General features: G+C 41.9%; 1 protein-coding gene across 1 annotated transcript; it reads right to left on the bottom strand.

The window, feature by feature from the left end:
- Nucleotides 1–1,355: 1,355 nt before the first annotated feature.
- On the bottom strand, nucleotides 1,356–22,986 carry ERGIC2 (ERGIC and golgi 2). Its single transcript, XM_015826339.1, has 13 exons — nucleotides 22,842–22,986; nucleotides 21,746–21,854; nucleotides 15,466–15,512; nucleotides 12,989–13,059; nucleotides 11,998–12,038; nucleotides 10,850–10,951; nucleotides 9,353–9,448; nucleotides 8,944–8,999; nucleotides 7,331–7,429; nucleotides 6,680–6,777; nucleotides 5,034–5,196; nucleotides 3,600–3,679; nucleotides 1,356–2,322 (listed from the first exon to the last, which is right to left on the bottom strand). Exons 1-13 carry the CDS (start codon nucleotides 22,945–22,947, stop codon nucleotides 2,257–2,259), a joined length of 1,134 nt encoding a protein of 377 aa, XP_015681825.1. The 5' UTR covers nucleotides 22,948–22,986; the 3' UTR covers nucleotides 1,356–2,256.
- Between the last annotated feature and the right edge of the window lie 725 nt (nucleotides 22,987–23,711).

Genomic DNA, 23,711 nt, shown 5'->3' with positions numbered 1-23,711 from the left:
TCTAAGCTATATCTATCTTATCTCTCTATATATCATCTACCCATCCTATGTCTCTATCATCTATCAATCTTATCTCTTATGTTTCTCTATCTCATCTCTCATCCTTCCATCCATCCATCTCTCTCTCTCTCATCTTTATATCATGTAGCTATATCATCTATCTCTATGTCTCTTAACTATTTAATCTATATTTTATTTCTAGGATTTAGTCGTGATCAGGAAAGTTTTTTTAAAATAAATAAATAAAAAGCTTAATGAGAATGAATTACGCGAGAACTTGATGTTTCTCAAGCAATCGAAACTGGAAAATACTCATTTCAATAAGTGGGATTCATGTTTTGCTGATTTTATGGGTCAGTTCTCAAGGGTTATTAAATACAGCTACAAATTGTACCCCAGTGCTGCATGTGAAAAAATGTTATTTTACTTGCCGTCGGGATATGACTCTGCACGAGAACATTTAATACATTCCAAATAATTTCCTATGCCAAAATCCAGTATAATATTGCAGTTTTTTCATTATCAATTGATATTGTGTGTGTGTGTGTGTGTGTGTGTGTGTGTGTGTGTATCTCCATTGATTGAAAATCAGTAAGTTACTTTTTGATCCAAAGGTGCCTGTAAAATATTATTTTAAATAATTCGTACTCAAAATGCACACACCCCAAAATGTGATTGTGGAATGGTGATGGCACCTAGTGACTAGTAAGGCAAATGACAACAGGTAACAATGTTTAAAGCACGCTTAATTTCCAAAGATCATCATGAAATGTGGCTTTCAGAGCAAAGAATAGGCAGTTTTCCTACACACAGGCACTGCCAGATATTTAAAATTTATGAATTATAGTTTCTACTTGAGACATCATGGCTTTTACGCAAGAATATTTGAGCCGTTGCTTCTCTGTTCTTTTCTGCTTGAACAGACAGAATAGGAATAGCAGAAATTTACCTAATTGGGATGCCTTGTGACTCATTGCAATTTTTCCTTACCGGGAAAAAAAAATTGTATAGTATTCATGGTTTATGTTTCTGTTGCTAAGTGAGACATTTGTTAAGTGAATTTCGCCCCATTTTACGACCTTCCTCGCCACAGTTGTTAAGTGGATCGCTGCAATTGTGAAATTAGTAACACGGTTGTGAAGTGAAACGGACTCCCCCATTGCCTTTGCTTGTTAGGAGGTTGCAAAAGGGGATCATATGACCCTGGGACACTGCAAACAGTCATAAATATGAGTCAGTTGACAAGTGTGATCACATGACCCTGGGGATGCTGCAACAGTCATAAGTCTGAAAACGGTCATTAAATCCCCCGTTTTTAGTGCCATTGCAACTTCAAATAGTCACTAGACAAACTGTTGTAAGATGTGATTATATACCTGTATGAACCAGCCTACAAAAATACGGCGATCAGCACCGCAATCCAATTGGACGGTACCTTAAAACTCAAGAAAATTAACAATTACCATGATGGATTCTTCAGCTTGTCAAGTGTCCCTAGATAAAGAGGCTGTCAATCACTCTCAACAGGTTACATTGCAAAGAGCCCACAATTCTTTGATCGATCCATTTCTCCCCCCCGCCCCAGAAAGTTTGAAAACAAGCGATACGCTAAAAGGTTTTCCACATTTGTTTAAACAGCCAATTCGTAAAATCTGTATACACGCTGCATGGGTCCCAGGACAAGATTTTTAACTTACTTTCTTGTTCGATTATTCTCTATTTCCCGGGATTCTTACGGCAGCAGTTTTACATGTTAAAAGATAGGGGATTTTTTTTAAAAATCAAAAATTAAAATCACAACTTGCATCCTTCCTGTTTTAAAAACAAAACTATGTAACTTCTGAGTTTCGGCTGCACATTTTCCTGCTCTGGGTGCCTATGGGAAATACATCTCTTTCCAATTTCATTCCTTTGAACGTTATCGGTTATGAGACTCTGGAACGCTCTAGAACGCAGAGTGGATCGTTTCACGGTTTAATTGCGGTTTCTGAATTACAGTCTCCTCTCAACCACCGTCCTGTTCTTGTCCAGGGAGTCGGACTTAATCCTCTCGGCCTCTTTTTTTGAATCCTTGAAAGGACAATTAAGTCAACACAGAAAAGTTAATGGGGTTTTTTTCCCTTTTTTTGTTGCTGCTGCCAAAGGCTCGTTTTTTTCCCCTCCGTTCGGGACTGTCCTTTAACATATTGCACAAATGTTTCGCTATAAAAACGTCTTCCCCGCGAGACGGAAAGACGACAGTTTCCGAAGGACGGGCTATTCCGTAGCATCCTCGGTCACAAGAGGTTCGTGGCCATTTCGTTGACTATCTGGAAGTTGAACCTGTCAGAAAGGAAGCAGAGAAGTTATTTTTTTTCCCCTCCCGCTTCTTCGTGCATTTCGGCTCGTTGTTGTTCAGCTCCACCTATTCCTTTTTTAGAGAAAAAATCGTAAAACGGCTGTATTTGGGAAGGGTTAAGACAATTTGGTCTACTGGTTAAGGCTCAAGGCTAGAAAACAGGAGGTGGTGAGTTCTAATCCTGCCTTCACCATGAAAATCAGCTGGGTGACTTTGGGCCAATCAGCAGGAGACTGTGAGTCCTAGTCCCGCCTTAGCCATAAAAGCTGGCTGGGTGACTTTGGGCCAATCAGCAGGAGACGTGAGTCCTAGTCCCGCCTCAGCCATGAAAGCCAATTGGGTGACTTTGGGCGAGTTTTTTTTTCTCTTAGCCCAACTCACCTCACAGGGTTGTTGTTGTGGGGAAAATAGGAGGAGGAAGGTGTGTTGGAGATGTTCGTCGCCTTGAGTAAAATTAATAAAGGCAGGATGCAAATAAATAAATAAAATAAAGATAAATAAAAGATGTATCACAGATTTTGTCACGATCGCAGTACCACTGCTAATGTTTATTCACTGTATTCATGGACTTTAATGAATACTCTAAGACAGGGGCCTTCAAACGCAGCCCTTTTATGACTCGTGGACTTCAACTCCCAGAATTCCTCAGCCAGGCACGCCTGGCTGAGGAATTCTGGGAGTTGAAGTCCACGAGTCATAAAAGGGCCGAGTTTGAAGACCCCTGGTCTGGATCCAAGCCCGCAGCTTTATCAAAATGGCCGACTGAGGAATTCTGGGAGTTGAAGTCCACGAGTCATAAAAGGGCCGAGTTTGAAGACCCCTGGTCTGGATCCATGCCTGCAGTTTCATCAAAATGGCCAACTGAGGAATTCTGGGAGTTGAAGTCCATGAGTCATAAAAGGGCCGAGTTTGAAGACCCCTGCTCTAAGAGCCCTGGTTTCAGAGATGGGCTGGTCTCAGTATTCAATTCAGGAATCAGGATATTTAACACGTTCAATCTCTGTCTTTGGACTCCTCTGTGATTTTTCCTCATATAACAAGACCAAATATTCTAAGCTTTCCTTCCCCTGGCTTAATCTTGTCATTAATTTTGGAAGAAAACATCTGAGAAGCCTCATACTGATGACGTTCCCTAGTTGGGTCATGAAACGTCCGCAAGAAAACAGCCAAGCTCAGAGAGCACCACGGACCCCCCAGTTCAACCCTGAGCTACACGTATTCTCTTCTCTTAAAGCCCAAGGGTTACTCGGGATATACTTACAGGTGTAGATTTAGAAGACTTCAGTCTGAAACGGCAACAGAGAATTTCCACTATGAATCTTCCAACGCTGTGTAAAATGCCTACAGCAAGAGAACAAAATGGAACATTCGGTGACGCTGGTTATCGTCCGATGCTGTAATTGTGGTTATGCGGTCATTATTCAGAGTGTGAAATGATGAGGCTGAGAGCCAATTTTACCACACTGGACAGAAGACCCAAAGCAATCCTAACTCCCGGACCGGTGCTGCTTTTGGGGTGCACAATTTACAGCCCCCCGCCCCCAAAATAAATCTGTAATCTGAAAGCGCTTTCCCCATTCCATTGCCTTTCGGATCACAATTCCTATAATTCTTAAGCCCAACGTTTGGTCGGCTCGGAAAAAGGGAAGCTTTAGATCAGAGCAGACTGCTGCAAATTTTGAACCATCTGTTGAAAAGACCTTTAAAATAGATTTAAAGGTTTTTGGCTTAATGTCATGGTTCCGACAGACGAAGCTCTTCAAAGAACTTAGAGGCATTGTGTACCTTAAAGAATCTTTATTCGAGTAGCATCGCATCGGCACGTACATAGCAAAGCCAAAATCTGAATTCCCCTCCCCTGAGCACATAGTATCAAAGCACAATTCCCTCCTCTAGTTAACAGTCATAAATCACATTCTCCAATTAGTTTGAAATGCAGGCTTTCCCTCCAGTTCTCCAACCCGCCATTTCTTATCATCTCTTATTTCAAAAAACCTTGGTTCTCACACTATTACAATATTGTTATGTCTAACTAACCCCCATACACATTCCTCCTCCCCCCCCATCATCTAATTCCAACTCTAATTCTAAGAGTAAAACATAAGAAGGAAAATAGCTGCATCTCCGTATGTTGTCAAAGCAAGAACATCCGACGTTAGCAGCGTTGACATCCGGACTCCCCCCTTACAAAACGGACAGATGGGGAAAGGCCCCAAGAAAAGATCTAAAATGCGTAACGCGGGAACTAGCCCTTAGAAAGCTCTGAAATGGTTTGTTGAAGGAGAAAGTACGAAAATAAAAATTAATTTCAAAAAGAATCAGGGACCATCCTGAAGGGAAAAAACAAACAAACAAAGTCAACTGCAATAGGCTTCACGGGATTGTCATTCGCACACTCCACAACCAGCTTCCGACAAGCAAAGTCAATGCGGGGGTGGGGGAACGCTGGGTTCATTTAAGGACTACCTGGTGTCATTTTAAGGACTTACTAACCCACCTGGCCGGGGCTAGGTAAACAATGCCTTGAGGTTCTTTGAAGACTTTCACCTGTCGGAACCATGATACCTGGTTCACTTAATAATTGTGGCGATTCGCTTAACAATTGTTGCCAAAAAAAAAGGTCATAAAATTGGGGGTGACTCATTTAAAAACCGTCTTGTAATAATCTGTAATAGAGCAGAAGGTATTTATTTACCTGTGGTGGAAAAAATTCCTCCAACTATACCACAGAGTCTCACTAAAAACTGCCAGAAAGGCATGTGTTCCTCGGTCACCGTCACCATGAGGGAACTGATGTCGTATTTCATGAAAATTCCAGAAACTCCATGACTTCCGGCGGCGTGGTTGATTATGCGCTCCTAGGGAAAGCGGCGATACAGAAACCGAATCAGGGACAGCTTTGCAATACCATACGTGTAGGTCCTCAACTTACAACAGTTCATTCAGTGACCGTTTGAAAAAAGCAATTTATCATCATTTTTCACACTTATGACCGTTGTAGAATCCCCGTGGTCACCGGATTTACATTTGGATGCTTGACAACTGACTCGTATTTATGACGATGACAGTGTTCCGGGGTCACGTGATCCCCTTCTGTGACCTTCTGACAAGCAAACTCAATGGGGAAGCCGGATTCACTTAACGACCGTGTTACTAATTTAACAACTGCAGTGATTCACTTAACAAATGGGGCAAGGAAAATCGTAAAATGGGGAAAATTTCACTTAACAAATTTCTCACTTGCCAACATAATTTTTGGGGTCAATTGTGGTCATAAGTTGAGGACTACCCGTATTAGGTCCAAGACAAATGAAGATTCTGATTTACGTACACAAGACAGAAATCAGAGCCCATCGACATCAGGGGTGTTCAACCTTGGCAACTTTTAAGACTTGTGGACTTCAGCACCCAGAATTCCCAGCCAGCTGGGGAATTGGCTAGGGAATTCTGGGAGTTGAAGTCCAAAAGTCTTAAAAGTTGCCAAGGTTGGATACCCCTGATCTAAACAGCAACAGTCTGAATGGAAATGGCGTTAACGTAAACACTGAAATATTGTCTACTAAAAAAAAAAAAACCTAAAATCAAGATGTAAGTGACTATTATTTAAAATTTATTTCAGAAGGGCTGGCACATATTAAGGAACGTTAGAAAAGAGAAACATTTGGAAATAATTTAACTACAGACATTGCATGGACATCTGTTTATTGCATAAATAATAATAAACATCTGTTAATAATAATAATAATAATAATAATAATAATAATAATAATAATAATAATAATAATAATAATAATAATAATAATAATAATAATAATAATAATAATAAAAAAGGTGGAAGGGACCTTGATGGTCATCTAGTCCAACCCCCTGCTCAGGCAGGAAACCCTATACCATCCCAGACAAATGGCTGTCCAGTCTCTTCTTAAAAACTTCCAGTGTTGGAGCATTCACAGCTTCTGGAGGCAGGTTGTTCCACTGGTTAATTGTTCTAACCATCAGGAAATTTCTCCTTAGTTCTAAATTGCTTCTTTCCTTGATGAGTTTCCATCTGTTGCTTCTTGTCCTGCCTTCAGGTGCTTTGGAGAATAGCTTGACTCCCTCTTCTTTGGGGCAGCCCCTGAGATATTGGAACGCTGCTATCATGTCACCCCTAGTCTATTATTTTTATCATAAAGGAAAACAACAGAAGAAATAGCACCTACAGCTCATACATACAAAATACTTCTAAAATATTTTACTTTTTTATCATAAAGGAAACAACAGAGGAAAACAGCACCTACAGCTCACACACACAAATTGTTTCTAAAAATTACTTTTTTTTAAAAAAAAGCCTGGATTTACCCTTTCTGTTACTGCAAACTGATGCGTTTCTGCTGAAATTTTGTGCGTTTGAAGTTTTGTCGGCACCACTGTAACAAAGTACTGGAACATCTGATTGTCTGTAGAAACAACCGCCCCCCCCAAAAAAGTCAATTAAAACAAAATTCATCGCATAGGAAAAACAACAGTCTGAGCACAAGCCTACATTGTTGGTTTTATTCCATGTCACAGAGAAAGCTTCAAAGCGGATTTAAACCTGAGATAAACTCATTTATCCACAATTAAAATGGAATCCCTGTGTCTAAGTCTCTCGTGCCTCTTTATCTGTATCTGTTCCCTTGTGCTTACATAAAAGGCTCACACCCCTCAAGTAAGCTGATTAATCTTTATGTAAATAGGTTAATAATTTGGGGGAAGCGAAAGAGGTTCCACAGAAAAATGTGCCATCGTTCTCAAGGCAAAATTCCGTGAAAACGACAAATTTATTTATGAAACCTATTACGCTACCGATTATGATTATTAAGATCTCAACGGAGGTGTGATTTAGAAAAATGCCACCGAAATGCCGCGATAAATCCCATCGAAGGAAATCAAGAAGAAAATTGTAATCCAAGCGGAACAACAGATAAACCTGATTTTGTTCCCCCCCCCAGATAAATAGAACCCACTTACGATCTGATGCAATCTTTTCCGTGCCATCTAAAGGATTAATAATGCCTGGGATAAGCTCTCCAAAAGACAAGTGATCTATCCTATGGGAGAAATTGTATGCTGGAAGACACAACAGAAGACACAAGAATCAAGATCACGAGAAGTATTAATACCACTTTACAAGGCCTTGGTAAGGCCACACTTGGAATACTGCATCCAGTTTTGGTCACCACGATGTAAAAAAGATGCTGAGACTCTAGAAAGAGTACAGAGAAGAGCAACAAAGATGATCAGGGGACTGGAGGCTAAAACATATAAGGAACGGTTGCTGGAATTGGGGTATGTCTAGTTTAATGAAGAGAAGGACAAGGGGGGGACATGATAGTAGTGTTCCAATATCTCAGGGGCTGCCCCAAAGAAGAGGGAGTCAAGCTCTTCTCCAAAGCACCTGAAGGCAGGACAAGAAGCAACGGGTGGAAACTGATCAAGGAGAGAAGCAACCTAGAACTAAGGAGAAACTTCCTGACAGTTAGAACAATTAACCAATGGAACAACCTGCCTCCAGAAGCGGTGAATGCTCCAACACTGGATGTTTTTAAGAAGAGACTGGACAACCATTTGTCTGAAATGGTGTAGGGTTTCCTGCCTGAGCAGGGGGTTGGACTCGATGACCTCCAAGGTCCCTTCCAACTTTATTATTATTATTATTATTATTATTATTATTATTATTATTATTATTATTATTATTATTATTAGTATTAGTATTAGTATTAGTATTATATTATTATTATTATTATTATTATTATTATTATTATTATTATTATTATTATTACTACTACTATTATTATTACTATTATTATTACTATTATTATAACAATAATTAGTTAGAAAAGATATTTTAAACTGATGTTAAGTTAAGAACTGCCTGTATAGCATTATTTTTTTTTAAAATCTTTGGGCAGAGCCTGAAAACCCTTAATGGCTTCAATTCAAGATATTTGCCTCAACAAATATCATGCTTCAGCGTTTTGTAAGAAAGCAGGCAGTGGCTGGAGATAAAAACATCTGCAAAACATTTACACGGGTGCCAAGCAATAAGGAGAAGGGTGTCTCATTCCTGCTTCAGCTCAACCACGCTGCAAAATCTAGTTGTAGCTGTGATGTGCCTTAATTTAAGCACCCGTTCATAGGCCTGCTGCTTTGGCAGAGCATGTCACAAAGTATTTTAGTGAGTTGAAAAGAATATGTCTAGTAATATTATCAGGGGCTGCCACAAAGAAGAGGGAGTCCAGCTCTTCTCCAAAGCACCTGAGGGCAGGACAAGAAGCAACGGGTGGAAACTAATCAAGGAGAGAAGCAACCTGGAAATAAGGAGAAATTTCCTGACAGTGAGAACGATTAATCAGCGGGACTACTTGCCACAAGAAGCTGTGAATGTGCCGACACTGGAAGTTTTTAAGAGATTGGACAACCATTTGTCTGAAATGGTATAGGGTTTCCTGCCTGAGCAGGGGGTTGGACTAGAAGACCTCCAAGGTCCCTTCCAATTCTATTATTCTATGTTCTAGATATTATGGGTCCCAAGGACCCTGCGACAAATAACACTTCCACACCAAGAAACGGAGCTGACTTACATTCATGGCTCACCAGGGCTGCCAAATGTGCGTGGCCCCTTGGGTGGGGAATGGCCCTAAAAAGAAAGGGAAAAAAAGAAAAGGGTTGTGTTGGAACTCAAGAATATTATCAAAAAGCAGACTTAAACAAGGACCTGAAACACATTTCCAAAGGAAATAATCAAGGACAGGAATGCTTGTTTTCGTAAACAGACTTCCAAATAAACCTACATACAGCTGCATTATTGGTCTGCTCCTAGAAATAGTGCTTTTATGTGGGTTCGTTTATAGCAGGGTTTCCCAAGCAGGGCAACTTTTAAGACACGTGGACTTCAACTGTCAGAATTCCTGGGAATTCTGGGAGTTGAAGTCCACAGGCATTCTCAAAGTTGCAAACTTTAAGGTGTTTCAGGAAATGAAATGAACATACTTGCCCACTGTAACGTGAAAGTTGCCTGCTACTTTATTCACGTAGAGATGTCCATGAATTCTGCAGGCGTCGGCCGACTGTACGGGATTGTCTTCCCTGTACGGAGAGGGGAAAAAAAATGCAATTTTTAAAGTAGCACTTCACATTTGATGGACGTGCCGGCGTCTGGCAGGCCATTATTCGAGGCCTTGCAAAAGTACAAATTCTCGGAAAATGTAGATTACGTAGGCAATTTTGCAGTGGTCCCCAATGATCACAAAAGTAGATACAAGCTCACAAACTGAGAAAAATTGGGAGTGACTTACCAGAGCATCTCGGAATACAGAAAAAAAGAGTTGGAGGGGACCTTGAAGATCTTCTAGTCCAACCCTCTGCTCTAGCAGGAGACCCTATTCCAGGGGTCTTCAAACTTGGCCCTTTTATGACTTGTGGACTTCAACTCCCAGAATTCCTCAGCCAGGCACGCTGAGGGGAAAGGGAGAGGTTTCCAAGCTGAGCCATGGTGGCTGAGGAATTCTGGGAGTTGAAGTCCACAAGTCACAAAAGGGCCAAGTTTGAAGACCCCTGCCCTATATCATTCCGGACAAGTGGCTGTCCAGGCTCTTCTTAAAAACCTCCAGCGATGGAGCACCTACAACTTCTGGAGGCAAGTCGTTCCACTGATTAAAATCACTTATCAGGAAATTTCTCCTTAGTTCTAGGCTGGATCTATCTTTAACAAGTTCCCTCCACTGCTTCTTGTCCTGCCTTCACGTGCTTCGGGGAATAGGTCAATCCCCTCTTCTCTGTCACAGCCCCTCAAATATTGGAAGACTGCGATCACGTCACCCCTTAATCCTTCTTTTTGATTGACTAGACCAGAGATAGGCAACCTCGGCTCTTTTATGACTCATGGACTTCAATTCCCAGAATTCCTGAGCCAGCCATGCTGAGGGGAAAGGGAGAGGTTTCCAAGTTGAGCCATGCTGGCTCAGGAATTCTGGGAGTTGAAGTCCATGAGTCATAAAAGAGCCAAGGTTGCCTACCCCTGGACTAGACATACCTTCTCTGCCAACTTCCCCATTAATTTTGCAAATGGCAACCATGTGGCCACAATCCCTGCGACGTCGTAATTGTGAGCCGGTCATCTGAGTGCCTGGATTATGATTACAGGACCACTGAGATGGCTGAAACTCCGAGGCTCGGTGGTACATCCATTTTTTTCCAGCATCGCCGTAACTTTGAACGCTCGCGGGGAAAAAAAATGGGCGTTAAGCCGAGGACTCCCTGCATATGTCTCACATACATTTTCTTTCAGCTTTTTTCTTCTTCTTCTTCTTTATCACTTTGTGTATGAAAAACACTCCGACCGAGAAAAGCCTTCGTCTATCGATTCTACAAAATACGGTCAACATCGTGGCTTTTATCTCTGAATTGGCATGTTTTGGATTACATTACTTCTTTTTCATGGTTCCCCCCCCCTCCAGGCCAGGAGATCCCGTGACGCCACCGTCTCACCTTGGTGGCAGTGCTGTGGAAGCACTTTTAAAAGCACTTTTGAATATTATGTCCTGAAGAGAGTGTTCTTCCTGCAGCCGAGACTGAATATTTTGTAGTATCCTAGAAGGAAAGCAAAAGACAAAAGATTCAGCTATCAGGTCCACGCGTGAAGGTTCAACTAAACTGGTCTACTGCACAAGAATCTTCTCAAATAATCAACAAATCTTCTCAATCTGCTTAGATTGAGTCAACGGAAGTTGGACTTACTGTAATGGCCAAAATTGTGGAAACCTTTTGGGAAAAGTGTACAGTAGAAATGCTACCTTTGGTTAAGTTTCCACCAATTCTTCTTCTAATTTCTTTATAACTGTAGCCTTGTTCACTGAATAATACTATTTTACATCGCTTTCTGGGTGACCAGTCAACTCTCTGCACCATTTAATTTTATTACGTTTTACAAGCTCACTAAATGAAAGAGCACAAAAAAACCCAACCGACTTGATAGCGATCACGTAACACACTGACAAATGTCCTCCTCTCGGCTTCAATACATGACATCGATCATTGAATCCTACTGTGATCTGATTGGCTCATTGCCAAAACAAGATGACACCTGATTGGCTCTCTAAACACTCCTGCTCATTGGCCACAATCAGATGAAGGAAAGCTATCTGAGATCAACCTAAGCAAGTTGTTTTTCCTTTTTCTGGTTATTTGGCTATAACTTTTCATAGAATACAGTACAGATAATTGAACAAACTTTGTTGCATGACATTCTTGATTAAATTATCTTTCCATTGATATATAATTTTATGGTACTATTCCCCCCCAAAAAGTGGTGTTATTAGCCATCAAACCTCAAAAATACACTTTCCCCAAAAGGTTTCCACAATTTTGGCCACTACTGTAATTCTCATGTGGCCATGTAGGGATTCTAGGCTGACGCCTTTTTTAACTCTGCCCCCCAGACTCTGCCATTTCTTGTCGTACAGCAGCACTTCTAACAACAGCGAAACATTTGCACAATAAAGCAACGTTAGCAGTGAATACTGCACAGCTCCAGCTCATCAATGGAACGATTTGAGTACTTGGCCAGTTCAAAGTTGGAATAAGGTGTTCTTGGATAGACAATGAATTGTGATTATTTATAATTATTGAATTATTACCTTTGCCATTCTCTTTGCAACGGACTGAGTTCAAATATTACCTAAAACAAAAAACAAATCCTCAAAGTCAAGACAAACACTGTCTTAGTTTGTTTCTCAAACAAAAAATTAGGAGTCTAAGAAAGCTGCACAAAAAGATAATTCAGCATAGGTCAGGAGGCTAAAAGATGGGAACCGCAGGCCAGTCACTTCCTCTCAGCCCTGGGAAGAATGCAATGGCAAACCACTTCTGAAAGACCTTGCCAGGAAAACTGCAGGGACCTGCTCAGGCAGTTGCTAAGAGTCAAAATTGACTTGAAGGCACCAAATAATTATATTCATCCCAACGGACTTTGATGCTGCTGGTTACGGTGGGCAGAATTACCAGAGGTGACACCAAGAAAAGCTACTTGAAGCTGAAGAAATAATCTAGCAATGAGCACCTGTTAACTTATACATTATAATTCAACAAGTCATTTCCTGCTTTGTCCATTTGTTTATTTTCCATTTTTGTTTGGCTTCATGAGGGAAGCTTGATTAACCGTCGTTGCAACGCCATTTATTCTGGCTCCCAGCCATTGTCCTATCATCACTACAGCGTGACAACTTTGGCAACCAAAGCCGCTGCGGTTAGATAGGTGTGAAGTGGATACGGCAGTTTCGGTTCCGTCTTAAGTTACAGAAAAAATAGCTTGCTTCCTTCAGGGCAAAGAAAACATTAGAGGGGTTTGTCCTTGTGAGTTAACAAGGACTCACATAGGCTGGGACAGAACACAAAAATCCATCTTCTGCTTACGGTTCCCATGTCCCTCACGACTCTACATAGCATCTCATGGCACTCCTGACTATGGATGACACCTACTGTCCTATTTTCTTATACCGTGGATATTCAGGCAGGCTCAGTAAAACAAGAGTGATGTGGGGATAAATAGTTTTAATGTTCTTCACCCCAGGAATACCTAACAAGTCAGGGGTCACTGCACCTTGGACCAAGAAAATGAAATCCACTTACTGGCTCATAGACTAATCCATCTGCAGTAGCAACCATTGTTTCTGCCAAATCCAGGACATCAGCACCAATGTCTGTTTCAAAAAGTTGAAAAGGAGAGGTAAGAATTTGAAAAGGGTGATATTCAACTGTTTTCTAAACATCAGTTACGAAAGCAAAAAAAATTGGAACGGGTTGATCCCTCTGTTCCTTTAATCAAAGGTCTCAATTCATCACGGTAAATTTATTTATTTAACAAACTGACGTGTGGAAAACGGGGAAACTGGAGCGTTTTGAGCCAACCAACCGCACCACCTCAAAAGCTGAAGGAATTTACAAACCCCACTTTCATCTTAAATATTGCAGCTTCTTCTGGCAGTGCTGCTTATTAAAACCCTGATTATTGGTACTGTAAGTAACGGCAATTCAAGATGCATTAGTTGGTAAAAGGACTGGCCGAGACTAATGGAGGCTATTATTTCAAAGCATTTTGCTAAATATTCGCTCCGAGTTGCATCTGGTTTCTAGTTTTTTGCCTTGTCTTTTTGTACTCTCCAAGGTGATTTTTTTTTAAGCAAGGAAAGGAAGGTAGCCATTTCAAAAATCCCCTTTCTAGATTTAAAATCAATATCACAATAATGACAGCATTAAGAAAATACTTTGTAGTGCTATTTTCCAAAGAGTTTAGCTATTCCAGAGAAAGGGAGAGAGAAAGAAAGAGAGAGAACTATAGCTTTCTTAGGATTAAATGTTTTTATTTTGAACAAGCCCAAATCTGGTAAGTGGAGTAAACACCCGTTTAGCTGTATAATCTATACATTTTTTTTTCAAATAAATCTGCATTATTTGCTTCATAGAATGGAGCAAATCTTCAAAAATGTGTGCAACAATAAACTTGGTTCTAAAGATGCTACAAAACTTTTATTTTTGCCAAATTTGTTATCTGGCTATCAAAGGAAGTTGTATGTGTCACGCAAGGTTCATGATTTCCAAGTGAAAAAAATAACTCTAATGAAAAAAAATTACACTACTGAGAAAGCAAGAACTATGTTAAACAATTCAGTGTGAATGATGTTTCCTCGGTACATTATAAAGATGTTAATTTATTCATTCTCCCAACAGCAAGTCAACCATGTCAGTAACCCCGATAGTTATTGAAATGATAACAAATCCAAGTAACTTTTTTTTCAAAGCCATTGATTGTACCAGCTATCACACTTCTCCTTACAAGCTGAAAAGAAACCAATTAAATATGGTTAAACTTCTGATAAGTAATTGGATTCGATGACCTCCAAGGTCCCTTCCAACTTTATTATTATTATTATTATTATTATTGTTATTGTTATTGTTATTATAGAATTCTAACAACTTGTGTGTATATCTGTGGCTTTCTTGGGATCACCCAATTTTAGTTTAAAGAAGCCCAAAACAGATAAGTGGAATAAATATCTATGCCACTTGTGTATCAGAAATGATGCTTATTTAAAGTGAAATCAAAGTTCACGTTTTCGTAACCTTTTCGCCTATTCAAGCTAAGCAACAGGTTAATTGGCCCTGTTTCAACTTGACTGTTGTTTTGGCAACAAACAAATCCTGAATCAGATTGTATTTTTCTAACCATCGGACTCTTACCAGCAATGAAAAAGTTGAAAAAAAGAACAGTCTGAGGCAGTCATTTTCATGGATGTTAACTGTTACCCATATTAGGAAATAAACACGTGTCCCAATTTAAGTTAAGCCATCGAGGCTCTAATAGCAATAGATCGCTTGCCAAAGAGAGAAGCAAGAAATTTCGTGTAGCATTATTTGATGTTGGTCTTGTGTTCAGGAGTAACATGTCAGCCTAGCCTAAATAGTTAATGTACTAAAACAGACATGTCAAACACAAGGCCCGGGGGCTGGATGTGGCCCGTGACGTGGTTTCATGTGGCCTGCGAAGCCATTCTGGAAACAGTGAGGGAACGGCCCCCGCTGCCTTGGCCCCGGCCCAAATCAGCCGGAAGCCAATGTACAATTTTGTGGTGGCCGTCTATGCTGAAATGCATTCAGTCTTAGCTCCACAAGGCCATCTGGAAACAGCGAGGAACCAGCTCCTGCCGCGTCGGCCCCGTCCCCTGGGTGCATGCTGGGGAGGGGTCACCCTTTGTGAGGAATGAAGAAATGCACCATCGCCTGTAAGTGGCCAGCAAATGGTCCTCGCCTACTTCACATATCCGGCTTGATGGGCTCCAGTGGAGGGGTTTCAGCAGGCTCCTCCAGTGGACCATGCCTTGGCGCTTGCCCCGGTCCCACCCCCTTCTGCCGGAGACCCTCAGATCTGTCCCACTCCTGCCCAGGCCCCCACAGGCACCCTTGACGCGAACGATGTAGAGCTGGCCATGCCCACCCAATAGGCCACACCTACCCCCCCCCCGAGGACAACCGCAATGCTGATGCGGCCCTCAATGAAATTGAGTTTGACACCCCTGTACTAAAATAAAGATCCGAATCAGAATACTTACGTTGACACTTCATTGCAACCGTGATGTCTACATTTATTCTTAATTTACTAGAAAAGGGAAAAGACAAAGGTGTTAATTTTGTCATGGCATGTACTAGTGTCATTCTATGACGCGTGATACAGGCAATCCTCGACTTTAGAGCACAAGTGAGCCAAATTTTTCTGTTGCTAAGCGAGACAGTTCAGTGAATTTTGTCCCATTTTATGACCTTTCTTGCCACGCTTATTAAGTGAATCGCCATTCTTTAGGAATTCTGGGAGTTGAAGTCCACAAGTCATCAAAGGGCCAAGTTTGAAGACCCCTGATTTAGAGAAACTGGGATCCCAAATCCTTTATAACTCTTTGCTAGGAGAATATTCTCCAACCTAGCCCTTTTCTAAGAGGTGCCAGTGAGGAACGCTAACATCTGGAAGGCAACAGGTTGGGATTTAATTAGATTTAATTAGAGAGCATCAAGCCTTCTCCTCAGAGACCAATTAGAACTCCAGAAATCAACCTTGTTAAGAGCCTTAATTTGGTAACCTGGGTGTGAACCACTTCGCCTGGTGGACTTCTGCTTGTATTCAGAGAGGGAAAAATAAAGCATGGAACCCAACTTGCATTTCCATCTAAAGACAGATTTTTTTTTTCAACTCCACAAGATAAATCTGCCTTGAATTCTATTTTTGGGAAGAGAACAGAGAACTTCCTGTCTGAAGAATAAGGCCTCAACTCCTGTTTTTAGTCTACAGAAAGAGGGTTCTACCTGGGCAATGTTAGGCTTGCGGACTTCAACTCCCAGAATTCCACAAGTCTTTAACCTTGCCAAGAAAGGTTGGACACCCTGGTTTAAAGCCAGATATAAAATGATTGTGATAGAGACATGCTGTGCTATTTTTGAAGAAACACCGATAAACAATGATCAAATGATTTTGATAGAGACATGCTGTTTTTTGAAGAAACACCGATAAACAATGATCAAATGATTGTGATAGAGACATGCTGTTTTTTGAAGAAACACCGATAAACAATGATCAAATGATTGTGATAGAGACATGCTGTTTTTTGAAGAAACGCCGATAAACAATGATCAAATGATTGTGACAAGAGACATGCTGTGCTTTTTTTGAAGAAACACCGATAAACAATGATCAAATGATTGTAGACATGCTGTTTTTTTTGAAGAAACACCGATAAACAATGATCAAATGATTGTGATAGAAACATGCTCTTTTTTTGAAGAAACGCCGATAAACAATGATCAAATGATTGTGACAGAGACATGCTGTGCTTTTTTTTGAAGAAATACCGATAAAACAATGATCAAATGATTGTGACAGACATGCTATGCTTTTTTTGAAGAAACACCGATAAACAATGATCAAATGATTGTGACAGAGACATGCTGTGATTTTTTTGAAGAAACAGCGATAAACAATGATCAAATGATTGTGATAGACATGCTGTGCTTTTTTTTGAAGAAACAGCGATAAACAATGATCAAATGATTGTGACAGAGACATGCTGTGCTTTTTTTTTTGAAGAAACAGCGATAAACAATGATCAAATGATTGTGATAGAGACATGCTGTGCTTTTTAGAAGAAACACTGGAGTATTTGAAGAGCGCGAATCAAAACATTTATGAACTCTGATGCAACATGGGGAATGGGAGCAGCACAATCCTTTTTAACTGAAGGCAAAGAAAAGAAAAATCCATAAAAATAATGCTTTTCACTGGGACCTCTTACCGATGATTGTTATATCTTGAAATTTGCAAGCACTGCCTATAGGTTTCTGGCTGAGGCAGACATTGCTTGTTTATCTCCATGACGACAACACAAAGATTCTAAACAAGCAACTATTATTTCCAAAAGTGTTAAAAATTACATCAGCTTCCTGCAGAGATGCAAGATGTTCTTGCTGCCCCAAAGGCACATACACAACAGGCCGCACATACACAACAGACCAGCAGGAGACCAATAAATGCATGTAAACTCCCAGCTTGACAGACTGAACAACAGGCAAAGAAATATCCGAGTAGGATTCACATCTTAATACAGACGGTTCTCAAAGTGAATATAAAGATAAAACCAGAGACTTTTTTTTCGGGTTTAATGGAAAAAGACTTGGGGGGAAAAATTGGAACTTTGATGTTCGGCAGCAAAATTACTTTATGCACCGAAATGGAAGGACACTTTGATCCTCACACCTTGGATGTGAATGGCTGCAAAAGATGATGGTGTTAGCAGAGATGGCTAAATTGTCTGCTTTGATAAAAGAAAAAAACACACAATTACTTTTGTTTCTACTTGGAAACCGTTTCTGGACTTTGTGCTTGAGGTGGAAAAAATATATGAAACTTTGATTTTGGGTTTACCAATTAGATAGATTTGTTGTTATAGAAACGGCTGGTTTATACTATGATGTAAAAGTAAAAAGTTGAGGTTTGATGTTATTATCTTATTCTTTTCCCCCCCTTTTCCTACACCTTTCCCGTCTCTTCTTCCCTCCCCTATTTTTCCTATTTTTGTATTGTATATTATAAACTAATAAAAAAAAGAGAAAAAAAGATGAACAACAGAACCAGCCACGGATTGTATTTTAAAGCATGAATCTCTATGGGTCTTTCTGCCAGTTTCAAACATGATTAAGGGTTATGGAGATATCTACACCAACCAGGGATAAACTAGGTTTGTTAGAAACTGAAGCCAGGTTTAAACAGAAGTGAGGGTGAAGGTTGTGGGTTAGGCTTCCAAACGTTTCATTACCAGGATAAATAACATCTTCAGTAAAATTTAGGGGGGATTTCAATGTTGTTTATAAGGGCTTGAGATGTGGGAGTGTTGAGTGAGGGTCTTGTGATCGGTGAGGTGTGAGTCATCAGTGAGGGACCTGTGATGGGTCTTGACTCTTGACCCTCATCTGATGTAACCTCCCCATCACAAGGCCCAAGACTCTCATGTGACACACACACACACCTCAAGCCCTTATAAACAGAACACCAACACTGATATCCCCCTATCAGATGACCAAAAATATCCTTGACTGTCAGAGCATGCAGTCTTATTGCGCTGAGGTAACCCAGGAGTAAATACAGTAAACAGTGGTTCATATTAAATGGTGGCTTATATTGCACTATCCACAAAGTACACTAGGAACAAAATACATGCACGTGGTGATTCAGCAAACTCCGATACACAGCAATTACAGCAGGAAAGGGACGACAGAGAAAGACTCCAGCAAAAAGCCTTCCCTTTTATACTCAAGTTCTTAAAGGGATACACTCCTGCTGAATCATTCCTAACATTGCATCGTTCATCTCACATTATACAAGCTGGTTAGTTTCTAAATTGTTACCTTGACATGTGACACACCCATACCTCAAGCCCTTATAAAACAGAAGGACACCGACACTGACATCCCCCCCTATCGTGATGACCCAAAATATCCTTGACAATGGTAAGGTTGGCTCAACTGCCACCCCTGTCTATCATTTGAACTCACAAAAAGAGCCCAGGAAATGCATTATTTGAAGGGAAGGGCTCCATAATCCCACCCCTGGTTTCTGACAGAACCGAGAAGAACTGGGATATTTAAAGAAGATCAATGGAGATGAGGGAATGGATTGATTATACTGTATTTAACTGGAGTACACCCCGCCAACAAAAGTGCGTATAGTCAAGGCCATGGTTTTCCCAGTTGCAATGTATGGCTGTGAAAGTTGGACCATAAGAAAGGCTGAGCGCCAAAGAATGGAGGCCTTTGAACTCTGGTGCTGGAGAAGACTCCTGCGAGTCCCCTGGACTGCAAGGCAATCAAACCGGTCAGTCCTAGAGGAGATCAACCCCAACTGCTCTTTAGAAGGCCAGATCCTGACGTTGAAACTCAAGTACTTTGGCCACCTAATGAGAAGGAAGGACTCACTGGAGAAGAGCCTAATGCTGGGAAAGATGGAGGGCAATAGAAGAAGGGGACGACAGAGAATGAGGGGGCTGGATGGAGTCCCTGAAGCAGTAGGCGTGAGCTTCAATGGACTCCAGAAGATGGTGGAGGACAGGAAGGCCTGGAGGAACGTTGTCCATGGGGTCGCGATGGGTCGGACACGACTTCGCATCTAACAACAACAACTTAACTGGAAAACAAATGTTAAGACAAGTTGTGTTTCAATCTGGAGGGGGAGGGGGTTGTGAACAAAAGATGCTGTGGAGATATCCCACACCCGATTTCTAATGCTTTAACAAGGGCTGTGGGATGAGCTTAAACTGGTCCCTCTTCTGAGAGGCAGCAAAATCAGCTGAAAAAGAGGCAGCTGTTAGGCCATAAATATCTCCCCTCTCCAGAAATCAAACGGTATTCCACTGAAATAGAAATTGCTCCCAGAATACCAAGGCAGATATTTGAATGGATTTCGGCAGAACTGACAAAAGGAGCGTAAGAACAGAAATGAGCGTTGGCAAAACACTGTCAAGAGAGAACAGATGGAGCTTCTATTTGTATCTTCTGAAAGAGCTGCAGTCTCCTCTTAAATCAAGAGTGGGAGATCTTAGGATTGCCAGCTTGGTCTAGTGCAGGGGTAGGCAACCTTGGCCCTTTTAGGACTTGTGGACTTCAACTCCCAGAATTCCTCAGCCAGCATGGCTCAACTTGGAAACCTCTCCCTTTCTCCTCAGCGTGGCTGGCTGAGGAATTCTGGGAGTTGAAGTCCACGAGTCGTAAAAGAGCCAAGGTTGCCTATCTCTGGTCTGGTGGTTAAGGCGCCAGAGTAGAAAGCAGGAGACAGGGAGTTCTAGTCCTGCCTTAGGCATGAAAGCTGGGTGACTTTGGGCCAATCACCAGGCGACTGTGAGTTCTAGTCCTGCCTTAGGCATGAAAGCTGGCTGGGTGACTTTGGGCCAATCACCAGGCGACTGTGAGTTCTAGTCCTGCCTTAGGCATGAAAGCTGACTGGATGACCTTGGGCCAATCACCAGGAGACTGAGTTCTAGTTCTATCTTAGTCATGAAAGCTAGCTGGGTGACTTTGGGCCAATCACCAGGCGACTGTGAGTTCTAGTCCTGCCTTAGGCATGAGAGCTAGCTGGGTGACCTTGGGCCAATCACCAGGCGACTATGAGTTCTAGTCCCGCCTTAGTCATGAAAGCCAGCTGGGTGACTTTGGGCCAGTACCACTGTCTCAGCCAAACTCACCTCACAAGAGTTGTGGAAAAATTAGGAGGAGGAAGATTGGACAGCTCCCATGCCTTGAGTTATTTGTAAAAATAATAAAGGCGGAGTACAATAGCATAAAATAGAATAGAATAATAAAATAAAATATAAACAATAAAATATGAATAAAATAAAATATAAATAAAATAATAAATATAATAAAATAAAACATAAAATAAAATATAAATAAAATGACATCAAGGCAGACTTGTCTAATTACACTCACTGATAAACAGGAGGGGACTGGAGGCTAAAACATATAAGGAATGGTTGCTGGAATTGGGTATGTCTAGTTTAACGAAGAGAAGGACGAGGGGGGACATGATAGCCGTCTTCCAATATCTCAGGGGCTGCCCCAAAGAAGAGGGAGTCAAGCTATTTTCCAAAGCGCCTGAAGGCAGGACAAGAAGCAACGGGTGGAAACTAATCAAGGAGAGAAGCAACCTAGAACTAAGGAGAAACTTCCTGACAGTGAGAACAATTAATCAGTGGAACAACCTCCCTCCAGAAGTGGTGAATGCTCCAACACTGGAAGTTTTTAAGAAGAGACTGGACAGCCATTTGTCTGAAATGGTATAGGGTTTCCTGCCTGAGCATGGGGTTGGACTAGATGACCTCCAAGGTCCCTTCCAACTTTATTATTATTATTATTATTATTATTATTATTATTATTATTATTATTATTATTATTTACATAAGCAGTTGTGAAATACAGTAAAGCCACCCCTTTTTTTTTTTTTTTTTTACTAAATCTCTCTAATGAGCTTCTGGGATAATCTAGCTTTCTCGGTTTTAAACAGCTTGACTGTTTAAAAGCTTTATTCCTAAACAAATCTGTTTGGATCTACTTTACCTCCCGCTTCAAAGGTGGAGCGAGCATGTTTCTTCTTCCTTATGTCCCAGGAGATGCATAACAATTTTGTTTTTTTGTGGTTTTTTTTCTTAACCACCTGGTGTTCCTGTTATTAAGATCTCAAGAATTAATGTAAGGATTTTGAAACGGTGGCCCTTAAGGCATCAAGATTGTTTTTTAAAAAAAAACAAAAACAGATTAAAGTCACGTACAGTCAATACAAGCTGAAGGGGAAAGTATTACCTAGTGTAATCCTTGTCGACTTCATACTCGTATTTCATCCAGGTGTCTCGATAGACTGTAAACTCCATTATGGTTAAGAGAGCCATGGTTGTAAAAGCTATTAGAGAAACTAAAAAAGAAGAAGTACATAGTGAGATAAAAATGGCATTGACTGGGAGAAGCTATACGCTTTAAAGTATACATTAATAGACTAAGTGATTCTATAGAGTCTAGCGCAGGGGTAGGCAACCTTGGCTCTTTTATGACTGGTGGACTTCAACTCCCAGAATTCCTCAGCCAGCCACGCTGAGGGGAAAGGGAGAGGTTTCCAAGCTGAGCCATGCTGGCTCAGGAATTCTGGGAGTTGAAGTCCACAAGTCATAAAAGGGCCAAGTTTGAAGACCCCTGATATAGGGCAGGGGTGGGGAACCTTGGTTCTTATATGACTCGTGGACTTCAACTCCCAGAATTCCTGAGCCAGCATGGCTCAGCTTGGAAACTCTCCCTTTCCCCTCAGCATGGCTGGCTCAGGAATTCTGGGAGTTGAAGTCCACCAATCATAAAAGAGCCAAGGTTGCCTACCCCTGGCCTAGGCTGGTATAAAAACTCCTGCTAGAGCAGGGGGTTGGACTAGAAGACCGCCAAGGTCCCTTCCAGCCTTGTGATTCTATCATTTTGTGATTCTACAGATAGTCCTTGACTTACGACCACAATTGAGCCCAAATTTTCTGCTCCTAAGCCAGTCAGCTGTTAAGTGAATTTTGCCCCCTTTTACGACCTTCCTTGCCACAGCTGTTCAGGGAATCGCTGCTGTTGTCGGGTTAAGTGAATTTGGCTTCCCTTGACTTGTCAGAAGGTCGCAAAAGGGGATCTCTTGACCGGGGGGACGGGATGGGACGCTGCACCCGTCATAAATATGAGTCAGTTGCCAAGCATCCGAATTTTGATCACGTGACCGTGGGGAACGCTGCAACGGCCGTGACGTGTGAAAAAACGCTCATAAATCTCTTTTTTTCCAGTGCCGTCGTTGACTCTGAACGGTCACTAAACCATCTGCTGTAAGTTGAGGACTATCTCTACTCCCAAAGCACAAAGCAAACCGATCCGCCGGGCTCACCTGTTCCTCCACTCGTTGAGGTCTCGATGTAGCTGTCTGGAATCTTCGGGAAGGCGTCCAATTCTTTCACTAAATTCAAAGTCTTCTTCCGATTCAGTCGCCTCATCTTCAACAGATCCCTCAGCAGATCCCTCCTTCATAGAGACGCGGCTTCGGCAGGAGCGTCACTGAATGGAGACAAAACCGCAAGCGTTCACCTTGAGCACAGCAGCTGAACAGGTGCGTCACGCGTGAAACTGGGCGAGACGGATGCCGCACCAACAAGAGATCCTTAGCGGGGTTAACATTCTAGCTCCGTCTTCTTGCCCCTAAGACCATGGTGGTGAACCTATGGCACGCGTGCCAGAGGGGCACTCAGAGTCCTCTCTGTGGGCACGCGCGCTGTCGCCCCAGCCCCACCTCCCCCCATGGACCCCTCCTCACCAACAGCCCCCCCGGAGGAGAGTCGCCCCCGGGCGCGGCCCATGCAGAGCAGCGCAACCAAGGACACGGCACCCGGGCAGCGAGGACGACTCCGCCCTTGCACCCCGTCACGCGCAGATAATGCTGCGGGGCACGGGCGGAGGGCATGGCCACCATGGCGCTGGTGAGCCACCTGGACCATCTGTGGTGGGCCGTGGAGGTAGTGAGTGGCCCTGCGGGTGGGTGGGTGTGGTTTTGGGGAGCATGGTCTCTAAAAGGTTCACCCAACGTACCCAAGGTAGGACTGGCCCAACGTACCTAAGGTAGGACTAGAACTCACCGTCTCCTAGTTTCTAGTGCAGGCTAGTGTGGGAAGTCAGCCCCCCCCCCAGAGAAAGAAATATTTTTGGAAATATTTAAAAGGGCAGAATATATTTCCCTAAAGGATTTTAAAAGCAGAAGCCAACC

The sequence above is a fragment of the Protobothrops mucrosquamatus genome, unplaced genomic scaffold, assembly GCF_001527695.2.
Source record: "Protobothrops mucrosquamatus isolate PMUCROS unplaced genomic scaffold, P.Mucros_1.0 scaffold3065, whole genome shotgun sequence".
In the NCBI taxonomy this organism is placed as follows: Eukaryota; Metazoa; Chordata; class Lepidosauria; order Squamata; family Viperidae; genus Protobothrops; species Protobothrops mucrosquamatus.
Note: the sequence above shows the minus strand (reverse complement) of the source record. Positions and strands in the feature narration are given on the sequence as shown.

Bases quoted from the DNA above. Each gene is read 5' to 3' on its own strand.
- ERGIC2 (XM_015826339.1), bottom strand. From the start codon at position 22,947: ATGAGGCGACTGAATCGGAAGAAGACTTTGAATTTAGTGAAAGAATTG. The intron at 21,855-22,841 runs GTGAGCCCGGCG...CTTCTTTTTTAG, and splicing joins CTCAACGAGTGGAGGAACAG to TTTCTCTAATAGCTTTTACA. The intron at 9,449-10,849 runs GTGAGACGGTGG...CTCTCCGTACAG, and splicing joins TCCACAGCACTGCCACCAAG to GGAAGACAATCCCGTACAGT.